This window comes from Rhinoderma darwinii, chromosome 1, assembly GCF_050947455.1.
Source record: "Rhinoderma darwinii isolate aRhiDar2 chromosome 1, aRhiDar2.hap1, whole genome shotgun sequence".
Taxonomy (NCBI): Eukaryota; Metazoa; Chordata; class Amphibia; order Anura; family Rhinodermatidae; genus Rhinoderma; species Rhinoderma darwinii.
The window spans coordinates 413845860-413858583 of NC_134687.1; the positions used below are offsets into that span (position 1 = coordinate 413845860).

At 39.8% G+C, this 12724-nt stretch overlaps 1 protein-coding gene across 1 annotated transcript in view; it reads right to left on the bottom strand.

The window, feature by feature from the left end:
- Window positions 1-12724, bottom strand: part of RPGRIP1 (RPGR interacting protein 1) — a 30201-nt gene that overhangs the window by 7995 nt on the left and 9482 nt on the right. Inside the window, exons 9-18 of the mRNA XM_075852959.1 lie at window positions 10988-11134; window positions 10390-10463; window positions 10166-10305; window positions 6844-7007; window positions 5607-5900; window positions 2944-3061; window positions 2403-2852; window positions 1725-1864; window positions 1201-1549; window positions 972-1108 (exon numbers count right to left, since the gene is read on the bottom strand). Coding sequence (XP_075709074.1) covers window positions 972-1108; window positions 1201-1549; window positions 1725-1864; window positions 2403-2852; window positions 2944-3061; window positions 5607-5900; window positions 6844-7007; window positions 10166-10305; window positions 10390-10463; window positions 10988-11134 — 2013 coding nt within the window. The remainder of the gene's footprint in view (window positions 1-971; window positions 1109-1200; window positions 1550-1724; window positions 1865-2402; window positions 2853-2943; window positions 3062-5606; window positions 5901-6843; window positions 7008-10165; window positions 10306-10389; window positions 10464-10987; window positions 11135-12724) is intronic.

Consider the following 12724-nt stretch of genomic DNA (forward strand, 5'->3'; position numbering starts at 1 on the left):
GTCGTTCACTCCTGCTATAAGCTAAGAAAATGATAGCAAGATCAAAATTGTGAACTACACCAATAACCTTTTAACTCTTAGTATATTTGATCTTCATGTGAATTCTCTAATGTATATATAGGACACTATAAGACACTGCTTGTCTCTTCCTGCAGAAGTTGTGTCACAGATCAATTTTGTGGGAAATTTATTTTCCTGTGCCTCACATTGATTTACCGTCATTTAGGACTTCCTATTTCTTTCAAAAGATGTTCTTCAGCAGCTGCAGTGTGTATTATGCAGGACTGTGTCCCAGATGACGCAAAACATACAAATACTGTAAAGGATCTGCCAGACTCAGCTTCTGTGTCGACGCCCGTGGTTAATCAGTCTGCATCTGCTTCTAGGTCTGATAGAGTGACTCGATCTGCTACCACTCAGGCTGGTAGGCTGAGGAGTGGGAGAGCCTATCACAGCCTGGCCAGACGGAGCTAGCTCCCGCCCTCGGTCTATTTATACCTTCATTTCCTGCTCTTCCTTTGCCTGTGATTCTGTCTGGTTTCCTGGCTCTGCTGTTCCTGCTAGTACTATTGACCTCTGCTTCAAATTGACCCTGGCTTTACTGACTACTCTTGCTCTGCGTTTGGTACACTCCTGGTTTGACTCGGCTCGTTCACTACTCTTGTTGCTCACGGTGTTGCCGTGGGCAACTGCCCCATTTCCCTTAGCTTCTGTGTACCCTTGTCTGTTTGTCTGTCATGCACTTATTGAGCGTAGGGACCATCGCCCAGTTGTACGCCGTCGCCTAGGACGGGCCGTGCAAGTAGGCAGGGACTGAGTGGCGGGTAGATTAGGGCTCACCTGTCTGTCTCCCTACCCCGACATTACAAATACGGCTTCTTTATGAAAAAGATGGGGGGGGGGGGGCTGAAACATTATGCCATATATTATAGTTTAAAAGCATTTACTTGTAGTAATGAAGTTTCTATTACCTTCTCAGAAGTTATGTCACCACTGATAGATGATTCCCAGAGGCTCCGACCAGGGGCATTATAAGGATTTTTCCATTCCAAACTCATCTGTACTGATCCAGCACATTTACCATAAGGATTTATAAGACCAAAATCACCTAATAAGAGAAATATCAGACAAATAAGCACTGAAATTATTATTATTATTAATAAACTATAGGTAATTGATCCTAGTAAGTGATTTTCTGACCTTGAATGCTGTTTCCCTGTGCCAGTCTCAGAAGTGGCACCTCAGCCTTTCCGAGGTAAACTCCTGGTTGAGTTTCTTCATCATCAAACACATAAATATGCAGACGCTCCTGCTGAAGATAGCGCTCCAGATCAATGGTGAATTGTAGGGGATAGACAGCTTCATACACAAACTGAGGGTTGTTGCTGCACGGTATGATAGAGGTCGTATGGTCTGGGTGATGGTAAAAGCGATAGACGATGTATGGACTTGGTTGATGGCCCAAGTGGCTCACTTTTAGACTTCTACAACCCCATATGTTGATGATCAGTTCATTCTGGAGTCCGCAATTTAATGGGGATTTCCAGAACTAAAGAATTAAAAGAAAAAAATGAATTGGATAATAACATTGTCAATGTATAACCATACATGATGGCTTTTGTATTATTCCAGGCTTTCATTCATTGATCAATGTTATGAATATTAATATTATCTTTCTCACTCTTGCCTGTGTATAGCTTGCTGTTTCTGCTGTAGAATTTTACCTTTTCTGCATTTCTATGTCTGCGAGTCGATAAGTAGCCATGGGCTTTGTTTCTTTGCCTTTGAAGACACCGAACATGGGAAAGAGGTCCATGCAGCCGTATCCAGTAGCTCATTTCCCCAATGGTCTCCCCAGACTCATCTAATGATAGCAAAAAGTCATCATTGCATTAATTTCTTAATCTGTTTGTCATCTCCTGATATTTCAAGTTTCATGTATCATAAATACGCACAAAGGTTATTGAAAATCTGTGTTCTGAACTATGGAGCCATAGGCACTTAATGTGTGGCCATATGGTGCTCTGTATGGTACTGCTTCTATTGGAGAATATCTCTATAATAGGGGGTCAGATGGAACATTGTATTTTTCTTTTCTCACAAATTCCATCTGAATTGGTGATAAAAAAATCTCTTATGCCTCCATATGAAATCGGAAGCATAAAGAATTACATTATGGACCCATCAATTTCTATGGATGTTGTATTATGGCTCCGAAGAACTCGAAAATTGTATGTAGCCATAATACTGTTGTGTTCGTGAGACCTAATATTCTGCATGCATTTTACAAATAAATATATTGTGTAAAATGATCAAATCAGCAACTAAAAGCAAATGTGTTTTGTCATATGAAAAGAAAATGAAGAACATTTCTCATTTATTTTCGTGATTGGAACGCTTACCAGTTAGAATGAAAGAGTTGTATACCCTGTCTGTACTTTGCAGTGCTGAGTCTAGTTTCAGTCGTCCTCTTGCCAGTTCACAGTGGTCAACCCCTTTAACCTGATAAAGCTCAACTGTTAGTGTCCCGACTCTTAGATAGCGTAGGAATTCAGGATCTGGAGTTACTGCATAGTGAGAAGTGAAGTTGTATTGAGGGCTTATGCCAGCAACGAGAGGGGTTGAATGGGTCTCAAAGTCATATAATGAATAGATACAGAATGTGACTGGTTGAGGGTCTTCAATAACTCTTATGCCATATGGGGTGAAGCAGATATCTCCAATATGAACTTCAAATAGAGTTTCCCCACGATGCAGAGATGGAGGTGGGGAGACACCAACCTCAGAAGAAGGTGGATCTTCAGTATTAAGTCTGAATGGAAATGTGCCATATGCAATGTCTTTAAGCTGAGCTAAAAGAAACGAGAAAATGGGTAGAATATATTGATGATATACATATTTATCTGCATATAATACAGTCCATTATATTAAAAAAACAGTTACCTTCCAACATCTGGACTCTGGAGTGGCGCTGAAGAAGTCTGTCCTCGTAGTGATGGACCTTTTCTTCATTCTCTCGACTTTTACATTCTGAGCTAAGCTTTACAGTCTTCAGTTCCTCCTGACATTGAATGTGAAGGAAAGAAGATAGGCAATAAATAGAAAACAAATGTAACAGCAGGATATCTGTACAGTACAGATTACCTATACATGTACTGTGTATGTGCAGACCTTCTTCTGATGCTCAGTCAAATGTTAGGGTGCCTAAGGAGGCCTCCAGGCTATAAATATTATCTGCCTTAACTCCTTAAGGACTCGGCCTATTTTGGGCTTCAGGACGCAGCAACGTTTTTAATTTTACCATCTCCACATTCCGAAAGTGTACACTGCACAGTATAAATGTTACAGATATGTTCACCCTTATCTTTGCTTGAATTTGATTAAGGTCTCCAAATTACATGAAATAAAATCATTACAATATTGTGACATGCGAGCAAAACACTTGACAGGCTGCAACTCACACCCCAACCACTGGGCAGCCTCATATAGCACAGACATCTCATGAGAGCGTATTGCGAAATCATGTTCAAAGCTGGTCATCTCACACCACAAATCTCTGGATATGTTAAGATATGAAGAAAGGTAAGGAAGGACACATCTGTAGCTGTATGCTACGGGTCCATGCACTTACCACGATTCCAAATGTATATATTTTCTTATATTTTACCACTTTTGCACAATAAAAGCACTTTAAAAAAATAAATAAAAAAAAATTATGTTTTTGTTTTGCCATATTCAGCATCAGAGTCAGCATCTTTTTTATTTTTGCTTCGATGGAGCTGTGTGAGGGCTTGTTTTTTGCAGTATGACTTGATGTTTTAATTGGTACCATTTTCAGTCACTTATGACATTTTGGACCACTTTATATTCCTTTTTTTGGGGATGCGGGATAAACAAAAAAACAGCAATTTTGGCATCGCTTTATTTTTTTTTTTATGGCATTTACCGTGCGGGTGAAATAATGTTATCATTTTATAGATGGGGTCATTATGGACACGACAATACCAATTTTATATACTTTTTTTTTCATTCGATTTATATTGCAGTGCATCATAGCTGTCAATATCATTCTGACAGACATCCTATAAGGTGTCCTATAGGGCCCTGGCTGCCATAGCAACCTATTGGCACCGCTCAATTACTTTGTGTGGGGCGATGGGGTGACAGAGGGAGCCCCCTCTATCTGTCTAACCAGTTACATAACGTGGTCGGTATCGACTGCAATTTATAGCTGACACCTGCTGCTGATGGCATGGTCAGCTAAGGAGCCCAAGCCGTCACTGTGTCGTAAATGTAGCATTGATAGCATAACGCTAGGATTAGTTCTCTGATTGGTGGGGGACTGACCACTCTAACTGCAAGGAAAAATGCCATACAACTATGTATTCTATAAGCTTCGTTCGTCTTTTTATGAAAGGACGATTATAGTCCGGCCATTATAGTCAATATGGAGTACTGGGGAGCTGCAATTATTAAAGGGCCACAGATAACTCTGCATATCTATGAGTGGAAACCAGCAGAATTAGAAATGATTTTCAAGGATGGGAAAAAATCTTACTCCTAGACAGAACAAACCAAAATATATAATTTATAGCTGCTCATGTACTGCAGAAAAATCTATACATGCACATACAGCGTAAATGATCAAGTCATCTCTTACACTAGTGTCACAACCTTTAGCTTTAATAAACTAAAATAGTGCCCATAAAATGTATCTAATATGAATGTAGCACAAACAAGCACAGGATCTTTGCACCAGTAAAACAAGTGAAGTTTATTTTAGAAGGCAGAACAACGTTTTAAGAGGATCTTGGGGGCTCTTCGATGCCATCACTGGTAGTCCCCTAAGGCTATTCGCTTTGTGATCTCCCAGCCGTCGGTTGTATTTGCTTGCTATCTCTAGACTGAAATACAAGGAGGCAAACAAAACTCCAACCTCAGAGGGCGCCACTTTTATTAAAACAATTGAATAGATTGCACTGACCAGATTAAAAACATCAGTCAGGCATATCACAATTATCTCTGACACTAGTCACAAGTGCCCTATGCATTTTACCTTGCTCATTGAGTTGCCTAGTTCCACCTTTTTGTTTACGTGTAAAGGCCATAAACTCATTAAAATGTAGTCAGAAATGAAGGGTTAATGTGAGTGTTGGGTTAATAATTTACACTGGGAAACCCACACACAAGAAGAACATACAAACCCCATACCAATGTTGCCCTTGTCAGATTTGCATCCAGGACCCCAGTTGCCCACGGAGACAATATTTCTGAATGTGATTGCAGAAGAGTTCATGATGTAACTCAAGATGTCAGGAAAGAAGTACATTTACCCAACACTATGCCACACATATTTTTTTTATCCGAACCCTGTTCTCATTATCTGTGCCTGTACTCTGACTGATATAGTGTGTTATACTTGGAGAGACAGTGTGGCCATTAACAAAAGAAGTCATTGACAGTTGGGGAGCAGTTGAATATGCAAGATTTGAGCGAGGAACTCTAATGTATATTATTGCCTTTAGATTAGGGAGGCATCAGGAATATCAACAGATATTGTTTCTTTAGTTTTTTTTATACTAATCCACTGTCATTTATTATGTTACCTGGTAATCATTGTTGATTTTATGCTGTAGAGATAACATCTCACGGGTTTTCTCTAGCTCCAGAATTGTCTCGGCATGAGCTGCTTCCATTTCTCGCATCCTCCTTTGTCTTCCCCCCTCCTTGTCTCTCACCTCTTCCTCCTCTGTTTGGACATTTGCACTTTCCATATTTGATTCCATATCAGGCTGTCTATGGTTATTTTTCTCCACCTTCTTTTTTCTTTGGTCATCCCACAGAAAATGTTCCTTATCATTTATTTCTGTCACTCCTTGAATGTCCCCAACTTTGGTTGGCTATATCAAATAGTAAAGTCATTAGAGCAAGTTTTTTATTCAATCAATCAATCAATCAATCAATCAATCAATCAATCAATCAATCAATCAATCATCATTTATTAGGAGATAAATAGTAGAAATAACATTACATTAGATAGGCTTACAGAAAATGTTAACTCATTGTGCGTAGATGTTCTTATGAAAAGCTTAAATATGAAACGTCACAAATTGATTCAAAGTACTCATATAATGTAAATGACAGTAGTTGTTAGGGTATATTACCATGGAGTAGCAGCGAACTTCAGTATTACCGCACTGCGACTACAATACCACACCACAACTAAACTGTATGGTTTTTGATGGACTATTACCCCCTGTGTAAATATATTCATATACAGATTAGGACCTGTTTACATCTGCGTCGGACCATTCCGTTGTGCTGCTCTGTCACAGGTGCAGAACAAGGGAATAGCGGAGCAATGTTTTTGTTGCACCATGGACACCACCGGCGGCCTGATTAAACCCATTGACTTTAATGCGTTCCGTTGGCGTGTCCATGGTTTTACTCCAAACAATAGCGCACGGATCTGCGATGAAGGCCCCTAATAGAGCCTCCAACGCAGATGTAAACAGGGCCTTACTGATAGTCATTAAATATTCTGTTGCATTCTTTTACAAGAAAAGCTGGTACCAGCATTCAATAATTTATTATTATTATTATTATTATTATTATTATTATTATTATTATTATTATTATTATTTTTTTTATCATCAAGGGATTCCGCTGGTTACCACATTTACAGAAAGGAAATTTTTTGCAAACCCCTTATATTAGGAGAAACTGGCAACCATATCCCAGTTTTGTTTTTGACTTCTTCTGGATCAGCACAACAGTATGGAAATAATGACCTTGTTCAGCAAATATAAATCATATTTAGTCATCGGTGTTAGTATTTCTTACCTGGGCTTTTTGTCTTTTCATCTCCTCTTCCTGGGGGTCATGCTTAGCCATTGTTAAAAACTCAAAATCTGATACTTTGTCTTGTAGATTTTGGATTTCCTGTATCTTCTCAAGAAGTTGAGACTGCAGCTGGCCTAGAACTTGTTTCAGATGATGATTTTGCTCTGAGTTAGTTAAAGGATAAGGTTATTTAGAGTTAGAGAATTAAATAAGCAGTACAAAAACAATGAGCGCCTTGCAATAATGCCTAGGAATTAGCTTTCAGGTTCCGTTCATCGGTTTCATTCAACCTTTCCGTCAGAGGAACCGGTAAACGGAAAGCCGAACAGAAACTATAGCTTCTGTTTGCATTACTATTGATTTCAATGGTAATGTTTCCATTTTAGTTTGTTTCCGTTTGTTTTTTTCACGAAAACTATAGCGCAGTCGACTACGGTATTCTTTCCATGAAAAAAACGTAAACTTTGCAGAATGGAAACAAACTGAAACAAACTGAAATGTAAGCATTACCATTGAAATCAACGGTAATGCAAGCAGAAGCTACGGTTTCCGTTCGGCTTTCCGTTCATCGGTTCCTCTGACGGACATGTTGAATGGAACTGATGAACGGAACCCAAACGCTGATGTGAACAGGCCCTTACTGTGACAATCCAGCCAAGCATGTTGGATAAGCGCCATGTTGTAGTAGTCACATATTAATACAATCCATTGGATCAGGTTATTTACTGACTTGCATAAAAGCTTTCCAGATCTTATCATAGTAATAATTGAATATTCTTAGGAAAATCTTATCTGGCCTCATGCACACGACTGTAAAAACGCCCGTTATTACGGGTCGTAATCACGACCCGTAATAACGGGCTCATAGACTTCTATTGGCGACGGGTGCCTTCCCGTTTTCTCACGGGAAGGTGCCCGTGCCGTTGAAAAAGATAGAACATGTCCTATTTCAGGCCGTAATAACGGCACGGACAGTCCATAGAAGTCTATGGAGCTCTCGTAATAACGGGTGGCTACATGTGTGCACCCGTCATTACGGCAGCGTTGCTAAGCGACGTCAGTAAATAGTCACTGTCCAGGGAGCTGAAAGAGTTAACTGATCGGCAGTAACTCTTTCAGCACCCTGGACAGTGACTACCGATCAGTATAAACCTGTAAAAAATAAAAATAAAAGACTTTCATACTTACCGACAACTTCCTGCTTCCTCCAGTCCGGTCTCCCGCCCGTTGCCTTGGTGACGCGTCCCTCTCGACATCCGGCCCGACGTCCTGGATGACGTTTCAGGCCATGTGACCGCTGCAGCCAATCACAGGTCAATCACAGGCTGCAGCGGTCACATGGACTGCCGCGTCATCCAGGGATGTCGGGCTGGATGTGAAGAGAGGGACGCGTCACCAAGACAACGGCCGGGTAAGTATGAATTTCTTTAACTTTTATTACAGAAAAGGCTGTCCCTTCTCTCTATCCTGCACTGATAGAGAGAAGGGGCTGCCGATTAGTGCAGTGCTATTTTGCCGCCAAAAACGTGCTCGTAAATACGGGTGGAATACGTGTGACACCGGACCCATATTTACGAGCACGGGTTCGTAAATACTGGTGCAAAACGGGTGGAATACATGTGACACCGGACCCGTATTTACGCCAGTATTTACGGGTGGGAAAAAATACGGTCGTGTGCATGAGGCCTAAGACTTTATTTTCCTATAATGGGAAAAACATAACATGACTTACCTATGTCAGCTCACTCCTATCACGTATCCGGAAAGGTGGTTAAGCATAGAGAGCACAGACATACCTGAAACAACTAAATGCACACTGGGGAAAATGTCTCTGTACTTAAAGAGGCTCTGTCACCAGATTTTGCAACCCCTATCTGCTATTGCAGCAGATCGGCGCTGCAATGGAGATAAGAGTAACGTTTTTATGACCATTTTTGTATTTATGCAAATGAGGCTTGCAAAAGTCCAAGTGGGCGTGTTTAAAGTAAAAGTCCAACTGGGCGTGTATTATGTGCGTACATCGGGGCGTGTTTACTACTTTTACTAGCTGGGCGTTCTGACGAGAAGTGGATGATACTTCTCGTCAGAACGCCCAGCTATTAAAAGTAGTAAAAACGCCCAGATGTGCGCACATAATACACGCCCACTTGGACTTTTACTTTAAACACGCCCACTTGGACTTTTGCAAGCCTCATTTGCATAAATACAAAAATGGTCATAACTTGGCCAAAAATGCTCATTTTTAAAAAATAAAAACGTTACTGTAATCTACATTGCAGCGCCGATCTGCTGCAATAGCAGATAGGGGTTGCAAAATCTGGTAACAGAGCCTCTTTAAAGGCTGTATCTGTGCTAAACATAGACATACATAGTTGGCGATAGGGGAAAAAAAGGGAACGTTGTACATATCTCTGCCCAATTTTCTTACACCATCTGTAAGATGTTCTAATTACAACATTTCAGCTCCTTTACGTATAATGTCGCCCGAATAGAAGTTCATGGATCTGTTCTGCACCTGCTGACATATTTTGACCATTGTACTCTGTCATCGTGATTCTCCTTAAAAGTTTTCTCTGGTAAAGATAAACCCTTTTAAAATGCTGTTTTAGGAAATTTTTAGGTAATATATAGTGTCCTCTCAATAAGTCTGACCGGTCAACCACTACAAAGAGAAGACCTTATTATGGTGGACCTGGTGGCCAATTTTAATATCCGTTGACAAGCTGAACATTTAGGTCAGACGGTTATTATCTGTTTAACAGGAACAACCAACATGTCTTCAATCAAGACATTCCTGTATATGGATTAACATAAAATTTTTGCAAAAAGGTCCCAGCTATGTAAAAACTTTATGCCTACCGTGACAGTTTTAAGAGTATCTAGAAAAAAGGGGATTCGTAAAATTCACTAAAGATGTGTGCTATTTTGGGGATCAAAATATTGGTGTAAATGTATGTATGCCAACCATGAGGTAGTGTAAGGAAAAGAAGAGTGTCTAACATGCCTAGTAAATTCTGCAAAATATATTATCACATAGGCAATTTCGGTAAATTTGGCACAGGTTGCCCCACATTGATGCAATCTACAACACTATTAATAAATCTCCACCATTGTTTCCTGCTCCTTTCATATAACGCTTGTAAATGAGGAGCTCAGAGTTGAAGGGCCTTTATTGCTCCCTGTAGCTCAAGCCTTGAGCATTACACACATCTGTATTATATAATCTGTATTTGCTTGATCGATTAGCATAATGTAGTGTAAAAGATGATGTTTTAGGTCAATTCTTTTGCATTGAATGTGTAGTTTATGTGTATTTAACCACCTTTCTCTTGCTGAAGTCGCTCCTTGCTTTGTGTAAGATCAAATACATGGCATTGAATTTGTCCCTCCAGCGTTGTGATCTGTGCCTTCAACGCAACCTCTGTCACTTTCCCAGAGGTTACCTGTTCTCTGTCCAGAGAACTGACAATGAAATGAAATATTTATTAACATTTAGACCCATTTATTAACATTCACCAACCAGTCAACTCTTCTTACTGATCCTACCTTTTTAGAAGATTCTCATAGTTCTCTTTAAGAAGTTCTTTCTCCTTCTCAAGATCAGAGATTTGCTCCTGAAACTAAAAGACAACAACACTGACACTGTTGAAAAAGTCAGTAACCTTTCAATAAAAACTTAATGAAAAAGTCAGTAAAGCAGCTAAAGGGGTTGTAAAGTGCGCCGTTACAACTAGACGCCAAGAGAATGGCAGAGCTAAAAGTAGACAGTACAGAGGCCCATTGACGTACCATCCTAAATGCACAATGATATAATCACACCAGATGGAGCTATCTTAAAACACTAATAGTATATTATCATCTATGACATCACATGATGTTATTGGTTCTGGCATAGTTTTTGCACCGGCACACAACAGCTTCAAGCTAGCCCCATAACAATAGCAATATATTGTATAAAATCTAAACCAGTTTAGGGTCAAAAATTGGGTAGCTTATATCCTATTAAAAAAAAAATAATTTTTATACCTGTAAGGTGTCAATATTTGAATGCATTTTCAAATTAACCAATCTACAGTATAATAAAACAGGGGAAAATAAGTTTTTGCGGCTCCGTGATTAGGGTCCTAAACTGGTGACACTCTACCTCAAGAAGAGACTTGTGAAGGTTGGCCATGCTCTGCTGATCAATCTCCATTAGCAGCACCTTCCCTCTTTCTTCTTTCAGTTGTGAGCTGAGGTCGTCTAACTGAGTCAACACTGCCTTGTGACTGAGTGTCATCGACTTTTGTTTCTACCAGGATGACAATTATATAATAAGTAACATATATTGAGATCAAATAGATACTTTACTTCAGGTTTTAATAATCATCAGACTCAAATCTGCTATACCCTGCTAGGCCCTTTGACATTTATTAATACCATATCTAGAACGTAAGGATATAAGGAAATAAGTAAGGATGTTTTATGGCTGTATTAGCAAGTGGCTAAGTGTTTATATTATAGCGAAAAAGACAATTAAAGGTATTGTCTTTACAATACCCTATTAGGGAATTCAGAGTTAAAGGCTATGTACACCTTTGACATCTTTTTCTTTTTTTTTATTATACATAAAATTGTGCATCAGTGTGATTGGTGCAACTTCCAAAATATTTTTTATTAAAAAATATTTTTACTTTTTGATTCACAGCTGCTTTGTATTCTGTATACAGAGCAGCTGTATCTTGTGCTGAATCCTGTATCTGTCAGGTCAGTGGCACTGACGGGTTCAGTGTCAGCGGGTCCTGCGTGTGATCGAGCTGTTACCGATCACATCTAAAAGTAGATGTCTTCAATTATAGGTGTATCCTGCATGTCAGAGACACGCAGAACCCACTGTCACTGAACCCGTCAGTCCGTCGAACCTGACAGATTCAGGTCTTAGCAAACTATACAGCTGCTCTGTATACAGAATACAAAGCAGCTGTATCTCAAAAAGTAACAATAATATTTAACCCCTTCCCGCTCAACTCAGTACTATTACGTTGGGCTGAGTGCATCGTTCATGCTCAGCTCAGTAATAGTACTGACCTGATTTAGCACACCGCCATTTTTAGCCGGCGTGTGTTTGAGCTATGATACCTGCTGTTTTCGACAGCAGGCTATCACAGCTCAGTGTGCAGGGACTGATCGAGGTGGTCCCTGCCGATTAACCCCTTAGAAGCCGCGTTCAATAGTGATCGCGACTTCTAAGGGGTTACAACCCCATTGGCGGTCCCGTGTCACAATCTCGGGCTGCCGATGGTTGCAATGGCAACTGGAGGCCTAACAATGGCCTCCGGTCTGCTATCCACGGAAGCCTAGTAGGTCTTCCCAAAGGCAGGACCCACTATGCTTGCTGTCATTGAGTAACTGACAGCTCTAATGAACTGCACTATGTAGGCATGTAGTTCAGTGTATTAGAATTGCGATCAGGGCCTTCAAGTCCCCTAGTGGGACAAAATAAAAAAGTAAAAAAAAAGTTGTGTAAAAATAAAAAAATAAAAGTTTTAAAGTAATAAAAGTAAAATTCCCCCTTTTTCCCTTATCAGTCCTTTATTATTAAAAAATAAATAAAAAAATAAACAAACTATACATAATTGGTATGGCCGTGTCCATAACAGCCTGACTAACAAAAGTATTTTGTTATTTATCCCGCACGGTGAACGTCGTAAAAGAAAATAATAATAAACCATACCAGAATCACAATTTAATGGTCACTTCACCTCCCAAGAAATGGAATAAAAAGAGATAAAAAAGTCGCATGTACCCAAAACGACAGGTCGTTACGCAAAAAACAAGTCCTCACACGGCTTTCTTGATGGTAAAATAAAAAAGTTCTGGCGCTTAGAATAAGGTAACACAA